The following is a 19,611-nucleotide window of genomic DNA, read 5'->3' as shown; positions in this document are numbered from 1 at the left end:
CTTGTCATCTGTCTGCAAACATGGAAAAAACCCCATTGATGTTGCTTGCTGGCAGTACGCTCAACTTTAATATTTTTACACTTCTGCCTGCGTACAGAGCTATGGGTATTTGTACAGAACTTATTTAAAAGATGGGACCTTTTTTAGTCTCTTGATCATCCTATGTTCTTATAATAGATGAGTTCAGAATTGGTCAAAAGTAATCCCCCAAAAATTATTATTATATTTGGATATCAATAAAAAATATTACTTGTGACCAATACTGAACTAATTTTCTTTGAATTCAAGGTAGACAATGTTTTGATATACTGTATAATTACTTGGGAGTTGGTGGGGATTCCCTGTCACCCTGCACCTTCTTCATAACAGATAGATAGATTGAATATGATTCTTAATCTGGGTGGTGCTGTTTGATATGTTCTTTTAATAATTAATCAGTGTCGATTGTTTAATTCATAATTGTTCATTTTTTTATATATAGATATTTTGTTATAATTCTGTTTGCTACTAAAGTTGTATCACCTTATGCAAGTTTGCTGGAAAGGTAGAAATGTGACATTACAGAAAAATGCCTTTGCATTCAGTAAACTTTCCACTCATCTAAATGTAGGCATAGAGAGATCCCATAATATGCAACTAGACTTTGTTTACTGTAGTTTTGTGTGAACTGAGGTACAGTATTGTAAAAACAAGATCTGACCTCATCTAGTTGAATGATAAAATATTTTGTAAACTAGAAGCAAGCTTAGTCTATTAGGAAGCTTTGATGAGGCCCTATCCATGCAGCCATGGTCATCAAAAGGCAGGGGCAGATTGGAGACAGATATAGGCCCGGACGATATCTGTCTTACCGGCCCTCCTCCCATGATGCTGCGTCATGACGTTGCGTGGTCATAGTGACGCATAGCCATGTGACGTCACATTGTCATGGCAACGTGTCGCCATGTGATGTCGGGTCGCTATGACAACACGACGCTTCAGGAGGAGATGCCGCACCGGTAAGGGACACTTACAGAGCCCCCACGCTCTCCCCTGGCAATCAGTTTGAGGTGAAGAAGAGCGCAGGGCCTCTCTGACCACCATCAAGCCCCCTTTACACTTTACACCCCCCCCCCACCCCCAAACAATTTTACCGGCTTACGGTAAGGAGTCAAGGTGGCACCGGCCCATGGTCCTACCGGCCCACCAGATCTTTGCTCTATTACTCTATTAGTCCCCTGTGTAACTGCATCAGCTTGTGTTTAGATTTGAGAATTGAAATGCTAAAGACATCTATTAAAAATAAAACTTAATTACCTGGAATTTGGAGATTTCCAAAACTGGTTGAAGTGACATTAATACGTAGAGTGGCAGCCACAAGAAATGAGTCGTTTTGCACTATTATTAGTCCACCACCTTCTCCTATCTGCCTATTCAGAAGGAAAGCCCAGATCATAACATTGCCGACCAACTCAAGAGGGCACCCTAATTCTGCTGGCCAATCAGATCCACGCATGAAGCACATGGAACCCATACAATCCATCCTTTCAAGAGGCTAATAAGACTGTCCCCACCACCTGTGACACCAAATAACAATCGGGCTTCAAGCGAACAACATTCAATATAATTCACGCAATATTGATTTTCCAATTGCACATTAAAAAAATAGCCTGTTCAACCAACTACTCTACATGAAAAGGGGAACTCATTGCAACAGATATGTGATCATTTGGGCCTTATTGTATATAGTGCGAAGCGGCCGTCCAGTCAATGGGAATTTTGGTCAAAGACATCCACTTTGGACTATATAGAATAAGGCTCTTAGTATTATAGGTAACAAAGGTACATGAGAGTAGAGATGGTCGAATCAGCCCAAATCCGTTTCGCTGTGTAAAATCCGCCAACCGGTTTGGTTGGCTTTAATCCGCACGGATTCATCAAAAACTGCGATTGGATACAATCCGTTGGCGGATTCTTCAAAATTCGCCAATGGATTGCTGAATCCGTGGATTGGATTCTACAATTCCGTCACCGGATTGCAATAATAATAATAATAAAATAAAATAAATGCAAAATGCGAATCACCCTTCTGGAGATCGATCCACGGAAATCCGCAGATCAAAGGAACCGGCCGATCCGGTGCAGATCCAACATTTTTCGTCCATCTTTACATGCGACTACTGTTACATTATATTGATCCTTTTTTTAACATGCTGTAATCCATTTTTGATAACAGGTCATGGGGCTAAAGAACCAGTTGAAGACACTGAACCTAGCACGTTGCCTTTTGAAACAGTAAGTCCATTTTAATTTCTATGTGTGTATTCCTTATATCCCCCCACACCGCACCCCATACATTAAAGAAAATGAACCTCACTAAAAATAAAAGGACCGCTTCCTGTGATAATTCTGGTGCAGTTTTTTTTTTTGCCTTCGTTCTCCCCAACTTTTGGCGCCAGAAGACTCGACAAGATGTGTCAACATGCGGGGGACCACTTACCAGTTACTTTCCAACCACAGGTGTATATAATGGAAGTCAGGTTCAGGGAAAACTAATATTCTAAATGCCCTACTTTTTCATCAGTGCGACAACCAGAAGAATGTTCTTTTATGGGCCAAAACATGGGAACCCGACACTGATGGACAAATAAATAGTGAACTCAGATACTTGCGGTGTTGCATCTTGCTTGTCTACCTTTCGTTTGTATATTAAAATGTCACTTTCTTGTATCAACATGTCTGGGCTGAAGGTGGAGCTCAGTGGTTATGTCACTGCCGGTGAGCAGGGTGAACCCAGTTGAAATCCCTATGTTGGCTCTCCTTGTTTCCTTGAACAAGTCACTATGTTCCCCTGTGCCTCGGGTACTAAAAATTAGATTGCAAGCTCTTGGGAACAGGGAATCGCTGTGCCTGCAAAATGCTGCATACAGTCAGTGCTATATAAAACCATACATTCTTATTAAACTGACCACAAAATGCTCATTATATGTTAGTGAAAAATAATGAATTACAAGCAAAGTGGTTGAAAGGGATACTTCCATTTGCTGAAGTGTTTTGTTAAATAATGAACATCTGTAATTTCAAGCAATGAAGAAACCTGGCTTCCAATTGGCTAATGCAGCAGTTTAGCAGCTAGCATCTATTTACTTTAAAAGAACTCCTCGTGCCCTTGAGGGATGTTTTTATATTTAAAATCCGATCCTTCGCTCAGGTAATAGGAGCAGTTGAAATATTAATTGTCCGGGAGGTTAAAATGGAGCTCACCCATGAGCCCAGTGTAGCCACAGCCATGGTAACCTCATTTAAGATGAAAACTTTTATTATTAATGCTAAAAGCAGTGAGCAGTAAATGCTCAGCAGGCAGGATAGCAGCATTGCATGATCTAAACTTTTATAGGCTTGTGGGGAGGGTTTAAGAGTTTTAGGCCCGTATAAAATAAACTCTGGAAAACCCAATTGACTTCAATAGCGCTTTCTGTGCAATAGTGCTGCATCGGTGCTATCGCGGTTTACAGAAAGAGGGTCTGGGTTAATATAGTCAGTCACACAGCTTACTGTAAAATAGCTAGAACCGTTAAACGGCAAACCACAATAACCCTGTGTATCTGCGATGCTGAGGCTAATTGAGGCATTTTGAATTGTGATTAGCCCATGTACGGCAGCTTGCGATTTTGGGGAGCGGTTGTCGGAGGTGATAGGGAGGAGTGACCAGACTTGCATATAAAGGCCAGCGTATGGCTCTGTTATATGCACATCTGAGAGCAGGAGATCCTGGTCTGACTTAGCATCCACTTCTCAGGCTAAAGATCTGGGTCAAACGTAAGACCATTGCTGAGCAAGGTTTCATGTCTCTACTACTACGGCAAAAAGGAAAAAACAAACACACACATTTGTGGGAGATCTAAAAACACTTTATGTATGATGTATGTGTGTATAATATTATTTATATAGCGTCACAGATTACGCAGCACTTAACGAAATGACTATACAAGGTAATTCAAGTGCAAACAATGGGGATACGCGCAATAGGTAAATTACAACATAAGGCAAAGGAAGACCCTGCCCCCAAGAGCTTACACTCTAAGTAAGATTCTCTTGGACCAGGGGAGCTCAACTCAGTCCTCAAACCCCCCACCCCCCACCAACAAGTCAGGTTTTTAGGATATCGCTGCTTAAGTACACGTGGCTCAATCAGTCCCTGCCTCTGCACAGGTGGCTCAATCAGTCCCTGCTTCAGCACAGGTGGCTCAATCAGTCCCTGCTTCAGCACAGGTGGCTCAATCAGTCCCTGCTTCAGCACAGGTGGCTCAATCAGTCCCTGCTTCAGCACAGGTGGCTCAATCAGAGGCTCAGTTTTCGACTGGGTCTCTGATTGAGCAACCTGTGCTGAAGTTGGGATATCCTGAAGACCTGACCTGTTGGGGGCCTTGAGGGCTTGAGTTGAGCACCCCTGTCTTAGACGATACATCTATACCTGTGCCCTATATACTGTACATTACAAGAGGTAAAATATGACATACAAATCATGTTGTTTTACTGTACTCAGCTGTTATTGTCACATCCCTAGTCTTACTGTGAGTATTCTGTTCTTTCTCTTGTATACCAAGTTTTCATCCAGGAATAGATATACGCACTCGGTTAAGTGGAAGGACCTAATATAAGGGTCTCATTTTATTGAATATACAAAAGATAGACAGAGCACAATGTTTCAGGGTGTTATCCCTTCCCTGGAACATTGTGCTCTGACGATCTTTAGTATATTCAATAAATGGTCTAATAGGCTCTTCCACTTAACCAAGTGTGTATATCTATTCCTGGATGGAAACTTTATGCAGTGATGGTTCGTGGGAGATCCCACCATATAGATGTGAAATACTTTTGAAAATTCTCATTAAAAAAAAAAAACACAATGGGAGTGCAGGGTAAGTATATCATTTTCTGTACTCTTATATATCAAAACAAAATCGTGTGTTTTTTAAAATTTTTTTAAACAGACAGAAAAGTATCCAGTGCAAGATACAGCACTCCCTAAAGGTACAGTACGTATTTTGATTTTATATCATCCTCATTCATAGTACGGTTTTATAGTAGAATGAGATTTACACATGTTGAAAACTTCCCCACACGTGTGAAGCAGAGGAGTCTGGGAAAAAGAAACCTTAAAAAGGTGTTGGAAAAAACCCAATGGGTTCCTGAGAGAGAAAGCATGTTACATGTCACGGGAGACCAGGATTTTTGACACTTATTTATATTTATACCGGGATCATTCACTAGGCAAAACAAGGTAGTAAAAACAAAATGCAGTTTATTCGGGTTACCCGCGTACAACACAGAGAATACACAAAATACAGATAAAAGCACTCTTACTGGGGGTGAAATCTAGGCTCTACTAGGTGCAGGGCGCCTGCTTCGGAATACCCAGACCGGGATATACACCCGGGCTTCCTGGTCCTCTTTTCGGCTTCAGTTCCTAGCCGCGACGCTACGTTCAAAAACGAGAACTTGGACCTCGCGTCTGGCTTAGTCTCTGCAGGGCAGGCTTTCCTAGCTTCAAAACGAAGCCGGTTGCTCTGCTATTCGTGGCAGAGCAACTTTGAAAAGCCCGCTCTAGCTTCATCGACACAAGCTACTAGATCGTCTGATTCTCTGAGTTGGCTTCCTCCTTACATAAACTCCGCTAAGCTATCCTTAGCATGGAGGTAGGAGGAGCACCCAATCAGAGCGTGGGAACCCTATCCCACTAGCCAATAGAAATGGTGGCTCGTCTCTTGGCTGACGTCAGAGAGGGGGCATGCCAAGCAGGCTTGGGATGTCCTGTGGGTGGAACAAACCAATTGACCAATGGGAAATGCGCCAACATTCTGCCGGTTCCCCCAGTCAACCCATTACCACCTACTGGGCAGGCTCCACTGAGTCTGGCAGACCAGAGTGTCCTCCCCGCAGGTGGTCTCTGTTCTCCAGACCCAGTACTCCACCCTGCCCCAGCCACTTAGCACCCAGGCACCTCTCAACATCCCGTCTCCTCTTTGAACTCCGATGTCTATCCAGCCTTCCCGGCACCTATATGGATGCCCGGGCTGACTGTATAGACATTCATAGTAAAAGCACAAATGAAATAAAATATACTTTAATACATCGGATCACTTGGGGAGACTCATATCTGTAAAAGAAATAGGACTGGGATATCTGGGCTCAAAAACCAGGAGACTGGGGGACACTGGGCAGCCCCGGTGTAATTCAACCCGCGTACCGGCAAATCATGCCAGCTCGCCGAGGAGAATTAAGGTACTACTGGTATCTTTGGCCCCCGACTTCCTGCAAACAAAACAATTGCATTTCTACCCAAATATCCCACCTAAAACTTACACATAGCAAGTGTCACGAGTCTAGGGCACAGGGAACATGAAAAGTGGAAAAGCAGGGGACACTTTAACTTTTACATGTTATAATACCGGCCCCTGGCTTATGGTGCTAGGTAGCTGCCAGGGGCCCACGGTTCTCAGGGGTATCCAGATGGGCTTGACCTTTATTGTATAGCCTGGTTACCCCCATACCGTCACATTACACATACAAATAAATACAGTAATTACACCTGGGTACCCTTAAGGTAACATTCCTCAATTACATTAGACATACAGCTGGAGGTATAGTGTCCTTTCAAAGAAGGTGCTAGCAAGGGTATAACGTTATGTACTGTATTGCATGGATAGAGTGGGGGCTGGATATTATAGAAAATTTAAAATACATCAATGGTATCAACATAGTACAACAGAGAAACATTTTACAGAAAGTGAAAAAGTGGAACAAGATACCGTCATCATTTCTTTTTTATACAAAATACAGGTAATGGGAAGGGAGTGCATTTCGACCATTATATGGCAGGGCCAACATGGCTCGCTTTTAACATAGTAATTAATGAGAGAACATATAGCATTCAAACTCATGAACTGAATGATTAGTGAAAAAAATAAAATCTATCTTTAATGCTCAAAAATACTAAAATAAAGGTGGTATAAAATAGACATACAGTAGGCGCACACTATAGATTCTGTGTCGAGTGTAGTGTAACACCCTGGATCAGTAGTATAAAAACATAATTGAGCTGTATTAAATCAGTGATCAAATAGGGGGAACTGTAATGCAGTACTGCCCTAATTGTTGGTGTTAATGGGCAAGAAGAAGAGTAGACTGTGTTAATTGACAGACACTGGTTATGTAACCTAGTGCACACTTAATTGTTAAGTAGTCCAATTACAGGGGAAAGCAGACACACGTGTAATTACAGGCTGTTTGTTCGGGAAACGTAGCAAGTGTTTGTTTCCTTAGCCTAAGAAGTCCACAACTAATTGATGAGTAGTGCAACTGGCAACATAATACATAACAGTATCCAGCAGACTGGACACCCTGCTACTACAAATAACCTCAGCTAGGTTAGCGATGTGATACAATTGGAACTTATAGTAACTGTTGGTAATACTAGTGCTCTGAACTATATAACGTGTCTACAGCCTATACATATGGCTCGAGACACTGTATAACTGATGAGTTACCAAGTATACCTAAAGCCCATATTCATGAATGGGCTGCAGCAGCTAAACTAGTAGAGGCACTAATGCCCTTTAAACACCTATAGTGTGCGCCTATTGTATGTCTATTTTATACCACCATTATTTAAGTATTTATGACCATTAAAGATAGATTTTAGTTTTTTCACTAATCATTCAGTTCGGGAATTTGAGTGCTATATATTGGGTTTCTGTTCTCACATTAATTACCATATTTAACCTACCCACCAGCACCCCTCCCTCGTCCTCACAGCATCATTACAAAGCTAAAGCGGGGCCTCCCCACTGGGTATCACTTTTAACATACAGTAGGTAACAATAAAACATTTGTACAGTAACGTTCCTTATGGACATATTTATGGTGTATTTCATAAAACTTAGCCATTAATCCCCTGGGGTTTTTCTTTTTCCTTTTATACTGTATAATACACGAATTAGCTCATCGTGTCCGGGTTAGCTGTCCAACCAGGGTTCCCAAACTCTATTAAATGTTCTTGTGTTATGATTCAGAAAGGCCGTCTGCTGTTCCATTACCATAACCTAATTTACTTTTTGTATCACTTTGTTTAGGGTAGGAGCTTTTTTCTGTGGCACCGCTGTTACACATCTCGCTGCTGTAAGAATGTGGGGTGCTGGTTTCCAGAGAGGTGTGGGTAGGGTCTCTATTGGTTTTGCTGATTGGAAACTCAGAGGTTTCAGTTCAACCTTTTGTTTCTAGTATCAATTCCAGGAAATCCTGTATAGGGGCCCAGTACAGTTTGATTTTTGGGCATGTCATTTTCCCACGCATCCTCACTACTTTTTGCCGTACTGGCCTCCTCTTGCATCGTCCCAACGTCACATGGCGACACGTTTCCAAGACCAGGGGACGCCATGTGCCGTCATGTGGTCATAGCAATGCATCGCCACGTGACATCACAGCATCATTTGACGGTGCAGAAGGAGGAGGGCAACACTGCAGGAGGAGGTAAGAGACCTTCACAGAGGCCCCACACTCTCCCACGGAAATTAGTTTAATTGTTGTGGGGAAGAGAGCCTATGCCTAAATACGGGCCTGTAATCCCACATTCCCTGCAGCATTTATCAGTAGTTACCGGGAATATATGCCTTCATTTCTTTGGCGTTAAATACCACCAGAACAGAATTTGTAAATGCTCCCTTATATTTGTGTAAATTGAGGACTTGAAGGCCCCATCCCATATGTCATCCCAATCATCAGCTGTTACGTCAATGGCAAGTTCTTGAGCTCATTGGGTCATATATTTGTGTGCCTGGGTTTCCCCTACAGGGACAAGTTTCCTATATACTGTAGTTTCAAGATTAGACCCTTTTGGTAATCTTCACATTGGCACATATTCTTAAAATTTGCATATCTCAGGAATTGTCTGGTTGGGGCCTCCCTTAAGACAAAAGTCTAGCCTGTAAGAATCTAAATAGTTCTGAATGCGGGAGCTTGCATTTTATACAACATTCGTTAAATTCTAGTGGATTATCCCTGTTTAATAGGTCTCCTATGTCTTTGATCCCTGCCAGTCTCCTTGTTTCATATGTTTTGGATTGTACAGTATGCCCGGCAGGAAGTTGGGGTTGTCCCATTGTGGGGTCAATTTGGATGGGTTGGTTAGGAGGGGTAACGTGAGTTTGGCCAAGTTCCAAATTTTAACTAAAAAGTTGATTGTTGGGGACTTGGGGCTATAGATCTTTTGTTGCCCTTTGGCCAGCCATAACCTAGCCAGTAGAGAAACAGGTTTAGAGAGCTACGCCTCTATAGTTACCAATCTGTTATGTTCTGGGAGGAATGCCAGGGGATTCATTGTTTTATTTGAGATGCCAAGTAGTCTCCACGTAGATCTGGATCTGCAAATCCTCCCTCCTCTTTTGGGAACATCAAGAACATCCACCGCAATTGGAAGTGTATGAAAATAGTACAATAGTCTAGGTCGGACGTTCATTTTTAGTGAGCCCATCCGCCCGAACAATGAGATTTGGTAACTGTCCCATTTAGCTAAGTCTTTCTTTATCTGGGATATAAGTTTGGGATAATTATATTGATACAGCGTCTGGTAAGATTTGGTAATGGAGATGCCCAAGTACTTTATGTGGGTCTTAATGAATCTGTACAAGCTTGACCTTCTGCCCTGGCAGGGACATGTTTAAAGCTTTAAACTTATCTGTATTTGTCTGATAGCCAATCTCCACTAGGGCTGTCTGGAAATAAGGGAGTGAGGTCAGGGGATTTGCCAATGTGAGAATTATATCATCCGCAAACATCGAGAGCGCATATGTATCTTTTCCAATTTTTTCCCCCTTAATATTGGCATTGTGTCTAATTGTCTGGGCCAGAAGTTCTCTTGACAGAGCAAAAAGGAGGAGGGGGAGGGGGGGCAGAGGGTATCCTTGCCTTGTTCCGTTTGTTTATTTTTCCCCTCAGGGAGTTTCATGGAAGCTGTGGGGTTCTAATATAGTTCCTGGATTCCAATCAGGACTGGGCCTCTAAAGCCGGATGCCTTCAGAGGTTTTATCATGAAAGGCCAGCTTTTACTGTCACATGCCTTTTCCTTGTTTAAGCTTAGAACTACTGCTTTGATCTTAGGCCGTGCTTCTAGTGCCGGCGACGCGAATTCGCCCAAAAACAAAAGCATTGCCGCCACCGCGTGCGCTTATAGTGCACGCGACAAGCGACGTCACCATCGCGAAAACCCACCGTCGGCAAAATTAGACTTTTCAAGGACCGTCGCGTCACGTGACGGCCCTTTAACAAACCAAATTGTGGGAATCCCGTGATGCCGCCGACCGGCGAAACATAACTTTTGCCGTTGGCGACGGGTGACGTCACCCATCGTGTCTCCATCGCCGTCGGCGGCACTATAGGCAAAGCTTTACTGAGTGTGGCATGTCCATTATATTGATTATTTTCCTGGTGTTACCTGAGGCTTGGCGTGTGGGGATGAATTCCACCTCACCGCGTGAGCAAGTCTGGGAAGAATCAGATTCAATCTATTTGCTAATAGTTTACTATAAATCTTTAAATCTGAGTTCAGCAATGAGGTGGCACGATAGCGCTCGCATCTCATGGGATCCCTGCTCTCCTTGGGAATGACTACTATCTTAGCCTCAGATATTTGCTGTGGGATAGGACGCCCTTCCAAGAAAGCATTAAAAAATATAAGTTGGTTTAAACACTTCTTATAATAAATGTTGGGTAGGCCGTCTGGTCCCCTATGCCTTGGAGGATTTTAAGTTTTTTTACTACCTTCCTTAATTCTTTATCTGAGATTTCAGTATTTAGGGACATATGCTCACTTTGGGTTAGGGTAGGGAGGGCGCATTCTGCCAGAAACATCTATTTTCATAATTTGTTGTTTATGCCTCCATCCAGTAGCTGACGTGCCTTACAAAAAAGTAGTGATACCATGCCTGACTGAAATAAATTCTAGACCTGATCAATAAAGGGACAGACCTCTTTAGAGATATTTATTACAAGGGTTTATAAAACATTTTCATGTAATAATTACACTGGTTTCCAATTTTTTTTTTACTTTGAGCTCCGCCTGCTACAAAATATTTGTGCTACAAACCCTTAGTTAATAAATCTTACTGCCTAGTCATTATACTATAAGTAACAAAACTGTTTGACCTATTCCAGGCAGGTATAGTGTCCTCATGCAAACAAAAAAATGTCATGTCCCCTTATGTAGAGAGTTCAAGTAGACTAAAAAAGTCAAAAATATTCCAGAACTCTTTACTTACAAATCTTGTGTTTTATTTGTGAACAATCAGAGCACACACAACGGTTTAGATCCATCCCTCGACCTTTCAGGGGTAGACTTGGAATGTTGTGTGTACTCTCTGATTGTTCACGGATGAAACACAAGATTTGTAGGTAAAGACTTCTGCAATATTTTTTACTTTTTTTAGTCTACTTGAACTCTGCATAAGGGGACTTGATATTTCTTTACATGATTGTATTTGGTGTTGGCTGCACTCTTTGGTTCTGCTTGACCCAAGAGAACTGTTTAAGGCTCCATCTTCTTTTTCTATTGTTCGAAGTATAGTGTCCTGAGCTCGTGGGGGGGGGCACACTCGCTTAATAAGACCCCAAACTGCACCTCAGCATCGGTGATATAGCTGTTAATTACTTCCAAAATTACGCCCCACTATGCCTTGCCGCTGTGGATGCAAAGCATTGTGGGAAGCGACTTTGGAAACTCCTGCTGTAATTGGCAGCTACAGTATATTGCTCGCACTAGGGTGTAGTTCGGGACCTCCTTAAGTGCGCTGTCCCCACACGGGCTCAGAAACCCACTATACTGCCTGGGATCTGCCATCATATTATTTGGGGTCAACCCCTTGCGGATACCTCAAGAACCCCTAGGGGTTTGTGAAATACCCCCCCCCCCCACCCCACACCGTTGGGAATCACTGAGATGATTTACTTTTTTAATAGTTACTTTTAATATCTAATTAAATAAAGAAAACAAGAGAAAGAAAATAAAAGTAGTTGTAACCCGAGTACCATCACACTTTGACCCCCCTGCCACCACCAGAATGGATGAATATGTTCTCATGTTTGTGAAATGATCTCTGCAGCTGGTTCTCCGATGGTATTTCCAGTGCTGATGTAACTTTCCTGCTGATAGCCCGAGGGCAAAGGGAAAGTCCCGTCACAGGCATTCCGTTTATCTCTGTGCAACAAGACAATGCAGTATTCCACCGAAGACTGTGTGTGGCGATGGCTGATTGCTCGTGAAAAATGTATTGTATTCGATTAAAACAACCCCACGTTTAACCTCTTCACTCCCTGCAACACATCGAAGAGCAATGTGCACATTTATATAATGTAACACATATAGCTCTCGTAGGTTTGAGAAGACAAAGGGACTTGGGCAATAGGAAATGTGTTATGCCCATTTGAGATAGTGCTCAGAATCTGACTGTCAGTAATAGGAAGAAGTACAAAATATGCAAAGATGATAGTGTGCTGAGAAACAAGCTATCCCTGGTAATGTATGTATATAAACATATATATAGCTTTATTTGTATAGCGCCATCCATGTACATAGCGCTGTACAGCAGTAATACACTTGGCATATTAGGAGACATAAGAGGAATAGGCGATTCATAGATAAAAGTAACATTAGGAAAAGGAGTTCCTGTCCCGAAGAGCTCACACTCTACGTGGTAAGTAGTGAGGACTTACAGAGACAGTAGGAGGGTGTTCTGGTAAGTGCGTCTGCAAGGGGTCAAGGTCGGTGCATAAGTAGCAAAAAAGACCATGTTTAATTAAGCATGAAAATAGTAAACTGAATACAACCTGCCAAACAACTTTAATAATTTCAAGTAGATTGGAGCCCCTTTATTATCGATGCTAGGCTCCTCCCCATGCTATGCCCCTTCCCTCCCCTCCCCCCACGTCAGGGGGTGGCGTGTGGGAGAGGGAGGGGCCGGGGGACTAAATGTCTGGGCAGGGGCAGTAAATCCGGTCCGCTCTCTGCCAGGAAGGTTCTCAGTCTGGAGCTGCGTGTCGGCTCTAGACTGAGGCCTACTCCCACGTGGGCTGCTGGCTGAAGCTGTAACTGCATCGGCGGCTTGTAGGGGCCGACGGGCCGGGCTTTACCTGCGCGGAAGCAGGGGAGGTGCTGGAGCAACACGTGCACCGAGCGCATGGCAGCCAGCAGGACGGGGATGGTCCCTCCCCTCCTCCTTACTTGGATGGGAGTGGTGGAAACCCTCACTTGAGCTATGCCTCCCCGCCACATGCTCGCGGTGGGAGATATTCTAAGCCCCACCCCCGTGCACGAACTGTGCCATTATCTCCGCAAACTCCCTGGTCTAGCCATAGCACAGGTTTTAGGGAGCAAGTATGACACTACGCAGCGGCGGACCATATTCCTAGTGGCTGCCGACCATGACCTATGTTAAGAAGGGGCTCCAAAGGCCTTGTATTTACAGGATGCTCCCGCTACGGGCTGCCTAGTGATATACCCAGCTCTCGCCGCCTTACCCTTGACCTCTACCCCCGGGACCCATAGTTGGCGCTCCCTATCAGGCTGCACTCCTCCGCATCCTGTGTCACCTCCAGACACACCGTAGAGCTGAAATTCTCCACTCGCCATCTACCACCGGATGGGATGAATATTCCAGTCGCCTGGCAACTGGTGGGTCCAAATTGGGAGTGACTCTAACGCAATTAGGGGAGGCAATCACCATGTCTTCCCAAGCACAAAATTACAGGAAACTGAAAGCTTTCTCTGGTATGCATCCTAATTGTGGGCGAAGAAGGAATCGATTCCTGGAGGGAACACACCCACAAGGTGATGAACGAATGGCCCTTCTCCGAGGCGGTTAGGCGACAAATAATGGAGAGCCTTCGACCTCCAGCATCTACCATGGTCGGTGCACAGCTCGATCAAGATGCTTGCTTCTCGGCTCATCGGATCGTGGAATTACTAGTGCGTATTTATGGCCGGGATGAAGACGAGAGCGGACTGTGGTCCAAATACTACGGCCTCAGACAACAGGACGGAGAAGACCTGTTCATCTTCCTTCAACGGATCCAAATGGTCCTCTAGAAGCTGCGATGTCGCAATATCATCCCGCCGCAACGGTAGATGAGTGCCGGCGCAAGCAATTCCTTAGAGGGGCAATCCCCACTCATCACATAGTGATCATGATCCGGTGCTCTCTACTACAAGGACCTCCTCCTACCTTCAAGGATCTCTTGGGGTTAGTAAAGGGGCACGAAGCGTATACCCATCTGCATACGTCCCCAAAGACTAAAGAACTAAAGGGTGAACCCAAGGGAGCATCTGCTCCGAAAGTTAAGGAACGCTATAGTATAGAGGAGGACTCTCAATCAAAGTCATCTGCCATCAAGTCCAAACCGTCCAAGAGAGCATCTCCTACCTATAAGGGCCGCACCGCCCCCCGAGGGCCTCATCTGCTACAGCTGTGGTTGGAAGGGACACCTCCCACGAATGCCCCGAGAAAGAACAACAACAAAAAATGCCATTAAGAATTTCCACTCTAACGTAATGGTTTGCAGGGTTCACACAGCCGAATCCCCTGCCCCAATCGGACGAAATCACTTCCCGCCCTATGACGACCCTCCTGATCAAAGCCCCAACGATGGAACCCCACCATTGGACTCTTACAGTCGGGTAGGACCAGCCGCTATCATACGTGTCATCATGGACGGTGTAGATTCATCAGCGATGTTGGACACTGGGTATCAAGTGACCATCATGTACAGAGTTTTCTATAATCATCACCTTAAACACCGTCCCCTGCCATCGGCGGAGGATATGAAAGTGAGGGGGCTAAGTAATGAGGACTACCCCATTGACGGAATTGTGAATGTTCGTCTCAAGATGGATCAGTTGAACACAGGCAAATCACATCCTATGGATGTGGAGGTACTAATGTGACCTGAACCCCAAGAGCAGCCCAAGTACCCAATTATCTTAGGAACTAACACCGATATAGTGCGGGCAATAGTCAGTGCCCATCTACAAGAAGTCGGAGAACTGTCTTTGAGTAGCCTGAATCTCCACCCCATCCTGTTGGAAGAGTGTTGCAAGATATCTGCTCTAGACCATCATGGAGATCTCTTCAACCAGCGAGCAGGGCTAACAGAAATTCCACCAGGGGGAGTGTAGCGCATTGCTGCATGGTGCTGATACCCTGACCGAGATGAGGATGATCATCTCTTCTCTCTGAAAAGCACGCCGGAGGAAGATGCCCAGAGAGGCTACAAGTTAATACCAGAAGTCCCTGGAATGGACTTCGGAGATCCCTCATCGAATTGACGTGTTTGTCCAAAATATCTCTCCGCACTCCATGACTTTCGATCAGGGAGGAAAATTGGGCTGTATATACCCAGTCACCCCAATGGAGACAATGCCTCAGGTGAATGCTGCCGCGGTGTCCGAACAGCCAGCCGAACTGACATTCAACTTCGGAGACTCAACCCTACCGGCTGAGTGGAAAGACCGGTCAGAAGCCATATTGGAAGAACGCCAGGCTGTGTTCTCCACGAGCGAGATGGATGTGGGTTGCAGTTGCAGTGCCCAACACACGATCAGGCTGAGTGACACTACACCCTTCCGAGAACCTTCTCGTCCCATCGCCCCTCGGGATGTGGATGATGTAAGGGACGTCTTACATGAGATGGAGACAGCAGGGATTGTGACCGAATCTCAGAGTCCCTATACCTCGCCCACCGTTGTGGTGAGTAAGAAGAATGGCTCGGTAAGATTGTGTGTCGACTACCGGACACTGAACAACCGTACCATACGCGATCAGTACACTCTTCCCCGCATTGAAGAGATTCTCAACGCACTAACTGGGAGCCAGTGGTTCAGTGTTCTGGACTTGCGATCTGGGTACTACCAGGTACCGATGAGTGAAGCTGGAGTTCCTCGCTTTCAAGTGGGCCATTGTGAACAAACTCCATGACTACTTGTACGGCGCTCTGCAGGAGCGATTCAACAGGACGTTGCTGGATATGCTTGGCACGTTGAAAGGCGCTCAGAAAACAGAGTGGAGCCGACTTGTGGAGACCCTAGAACATGCGTGCAACTGTACTCGACACGAGTCCACAGGATTCTCCTCATACTTCCTTATGTTTGGGCGAGATGCCAGGCTGCCAGTGGATGTACGTCTGCGAGTGTCAACAGATGGGATATACAATGCAACGCACTTCAAATACGTGTAAAGGCTTCAGGAAACCCTGCAACAGGCTTACCAGCAAGCCGAGAAGTCTGCTGCTAAGCTCAACGCCAACAACAGAGGCACTATGACCACAAGGTCAGACACCGGGAAATCCGTCCTGGAGATGCAGTGCTTCTCCGCAACCTTGGGATTCCCGGGAAACATAAACTCACTGACCGTTGGCGTGACGGTGTGTTTGAAGTCGAGTCGCAAATGCCGGGCCTCCCTGTCTACCGTATAAAAGACACGGACAGCCGGTTAAGGGTCTGGCATGTAACCACCTTCTTCCTATTCCACAAGTAGGAGACTCTGAACCAGAGATACCGGCTACACCACTGGACAGTGAGCCGGAATAATTAAATGAAACTATCTCTGAGACCATTAATGATCATCCAGATTGTGAAGAGACTGTTAATGAGACTGTAGAGGATCCAATGGAGGGACCCTCTCAAAGGGGCTCCCATAGTCCCGGAGGAGCCACGTGTAAAGGGTCCCGACAAACGACGCCCTCTAGGGTGACTCCATGAGCCAACCCCTGGACCCCAGAAGCCCATGCTTCACCCCAAGAAGAGACTATTGAGAGACATTATTACCCTCAATGAGTGAGGCTGAGCCTCAGGACTATACCTATTACTCCCCAGAGGGAGAAGCTGAAGAACAGCTCTGGCGGAGCCAAAGAATTAGGTACCCTCCAAATCGGGTAACCTATGATACAATTGGGGCACCCACTATGAGGCTCAGCAGTGGTCTCGCAGTAAAATTAAATCCATCATGTGATGTTCACAGAAATATATAACCTCATGTAGAGTTATGATGTGGTAAGATTGTACATAACTACTGTATTTTTATAATATGTAAGCTATAAGTTTTGAGTTATGATTGTTGTTACACTGTTCCCAAGCGGGGACGTTGATATTTTCTCCAGGGGGAGAAAGTGACCCGGTCCCCCTTCATCCCCTTACCTTCCGCTGTGGCTGCTGCCAGCAGCGGAGGATGGGGAGAGTGCTGGGAGGTCTGCGGGCAGTTGGAGTGGCGATCAGATCACATGGGGCTCTCTTAGCAGGGCATCGCCATTTTGCACGTGGTCGCGCATGCGCAGGAAGAAAGTGGAGTTGCGGCGGCCATCTTGCTTCACCCGCACGCATGTGCAGTATAGCACAAGTGGTGGCCATTACACCCAACAGCCCCACAATGCACAGCAGTTGGTCAGGTGCTAGGAACCAGCCAATAGGGCTGCAGCAATCCCCTGCTCACTGAGATTGTTACTTTTGGCGCGTCTGCACCCGCCAGTCGGAGCTGGGACAAGGAAGGGGTTGGTTGTATGTGCAGTTGTCTGTGGCATTTGTACTAGGCCAGATACCCCCTGTTAGGCCCCAGATAGGCCCGACTCATCTCAGTTTGTGGCTGCTATAGGGACAGGCCCCTTAGATAGGGATCCAGAATGGTGTAGCAGCAGTCAGAGCACAGCCAATGACATCTAAAAATAACCCCAGGCAAACTCCAAAATACGTTAATCAGCTATTTATTGCAGACTTCCAACAAAAGCAGGAGCTACGTGAACGCACCACCTACGCGTTTCAGTGTTTTGGAGTTTGCCTGGGGTATTTTTGGATGTCATTGGCTGTGCTCTGTCTGCTGCTACACCATTCTGGATCGTCTTCATTTACAGATTGCACGCCCTGGATGCTTTGAAAGAAACAACAGCAGTGTTCCTGCAAAGGATACAGGTATTGGGCCCTAGTGCCATATAATTGTTTCCTGATATACACTACAGCTGTTTAGATTGAGTGGGTCATTTATAAGTGCCATTATTTGTGGTCATCAAGTGGATGCCACTAGGCACTGGGTCCCATTATTATTTCTCATCATTCTGAAGAATGGACATTATACAAGCATTCTGACGCTTATTGGACTTATCAATATGTTTCAATGTGGTCACATGTGATTTTTGGAGCAGCACAGTACTCCTACTGAAATCCCTTAGATAGGGATACTGCCCCGCTTAGCATCCCTAGTGTCAGGGACACAGCGGAAGCTACCCAGCATTTGCGGCCTGTGGTCTGGGACCAGACCCCCACTAAAAGGCACAGAGACTCTCTTCATGGTGGGACACACCAACCAGATACCACCCCACGCGGAGGCAGACTCATTGCGAATGACGCCATCGCTGGATCAGCGGATCCTGTCTTCCTTTCTGTCGGCGCGCCCGGGTGCTGGAGCACCCGGCAGGTACCTGACCATGTGCACCAACTATACACCTATTCTAGTGGGAAGCCCTGTCTCACACATTTGGGTGGGTGGTTGACTCTGTGGACACCAGGGTGGTTGGGTGCTCAAGGACACCTCAGTACAGTGGGGGAAAACTCTACCAGTCTTGGGTAGACACGGTGCAGGGTTACGGCCCTGTGAGACTTATGTTCTGTAGTGTCGTTAGTTATATATCCTGTAAAGTAAAACCTGTTATATTATACTGGTGTGTATTACATTGTCCTGCACGGGGTTATCCCACATTGTTAGGATCCCGCGCAGATGGAGGCGCTGTCATCAACCGGATCAAGTACACAAGTTATAAGCTGACTTAGTAAAACCGAGAGCATTAATACGTAGCACACAATACCACTTTCTCCGTGTTCATTTATAAATGTTTTGGAGGTCTATTGGAACTGGCTTTGAGATAAGAGGAACCGGTTCAATCCCAATGTCAGCTCGGTGCAACAAGCCAAGTCTGCGCATACTGTACACACCCCTTTTGGTCATTCTCCTACAATTAGGAAGTTGCTGGCACAGACATGCAGAACAGCACGTTTCATCTCAAATAAAAGGAAAACTTGCAGCTGGGGAAAGATCTACATAATTTTTCAGCAATTCTGGCACTTTTGCCACTGCTTAGTATTTATAGCGTCTGCCATATGTACAGCACTGCTTATATTGTCAGCAAAATCTAAGCATTTTATTTTACTTGCAACTGGTTAATATGTGATATATACATTTAAAATACCTTACCGTAGTTCTAATGCAGTGCTGTAATATAATTTTTAAGTAATTGGGGAATTAAACAATTAGGTCTAAATTAGCTCCTCTGGCAGGTAATTACGTAGAAGGAGTTGCGTTTGCTTCGGTTGTCAGTTGTGTTTTCAAGGAGCACGCCGTGCTTCTGAAGCGCAATTATCCACGTGGCGTTTAAGAGCTTAAAGGATTTCCACCATCCACACCGGCACAATTTTACAGCCACTGGAATATTTGCTCCATAATTATAAATATAATAATTAAAATAATTGCCTGCGAGTCACTCCCAACCCTTTCTGAGAGCACGGGGAGGGGGGGGGGGGGAAGAAATGTTCCTAACGTGTGCTGG

The 19,611-nt window shown here is 45.2% G+C and overlaps 1 protein-coding gene across 4 annotated transcripts in view; it reads left to right on the top strand.

The window, feature by feature from the left end:
* The window catches only part of EDARADD (EDAR associated via death domain), a 61,945-nt gene that overhangs the window by 33,083 nt on the left and 9,251 nt on the right, over positions 1-19,611 (top strand). For 3 of the 4 annotated variants that reach the window (XM_075596446.1, XM_075596447.1, XM_075596448.1), the window contains exons 2-3: positions 2,216-2,274; positions 4,974-5,013. The exons of the other annotated variant lie outside the window; for it this stretch is intronic. In XM_075596446.1, the coding sequence (XP_075452561.1) occupies positions 2,216-2,274; positions 4,974-5,013 (99 nt within the window). The remainder of the gene's footprint in view (positions 1-2,215; positions 2,275-4,973; positions 5,014-19,611) is intronic. 4 annotated transcript variants of the gene reach the window in all.

Source organism: Ascaphus truei, chromosome 4, assembly GCF_040206685.1.
Source record: "Ascaphus truei isolate aAscTru1 chromosome 4, aAscTru1.hap1, whole genome shotgun sequence".
Lineage (NCBI taxonomy): Eukaryota > Metazoa > Chordata > Amphibia > Anura > Ascaphidae > Ascaphus > Ascaphus truei.
Note: the sequence above shows the minus strand (reverse complement) of the source record. Positions and strands in the feature narration are given on the sequence as shown.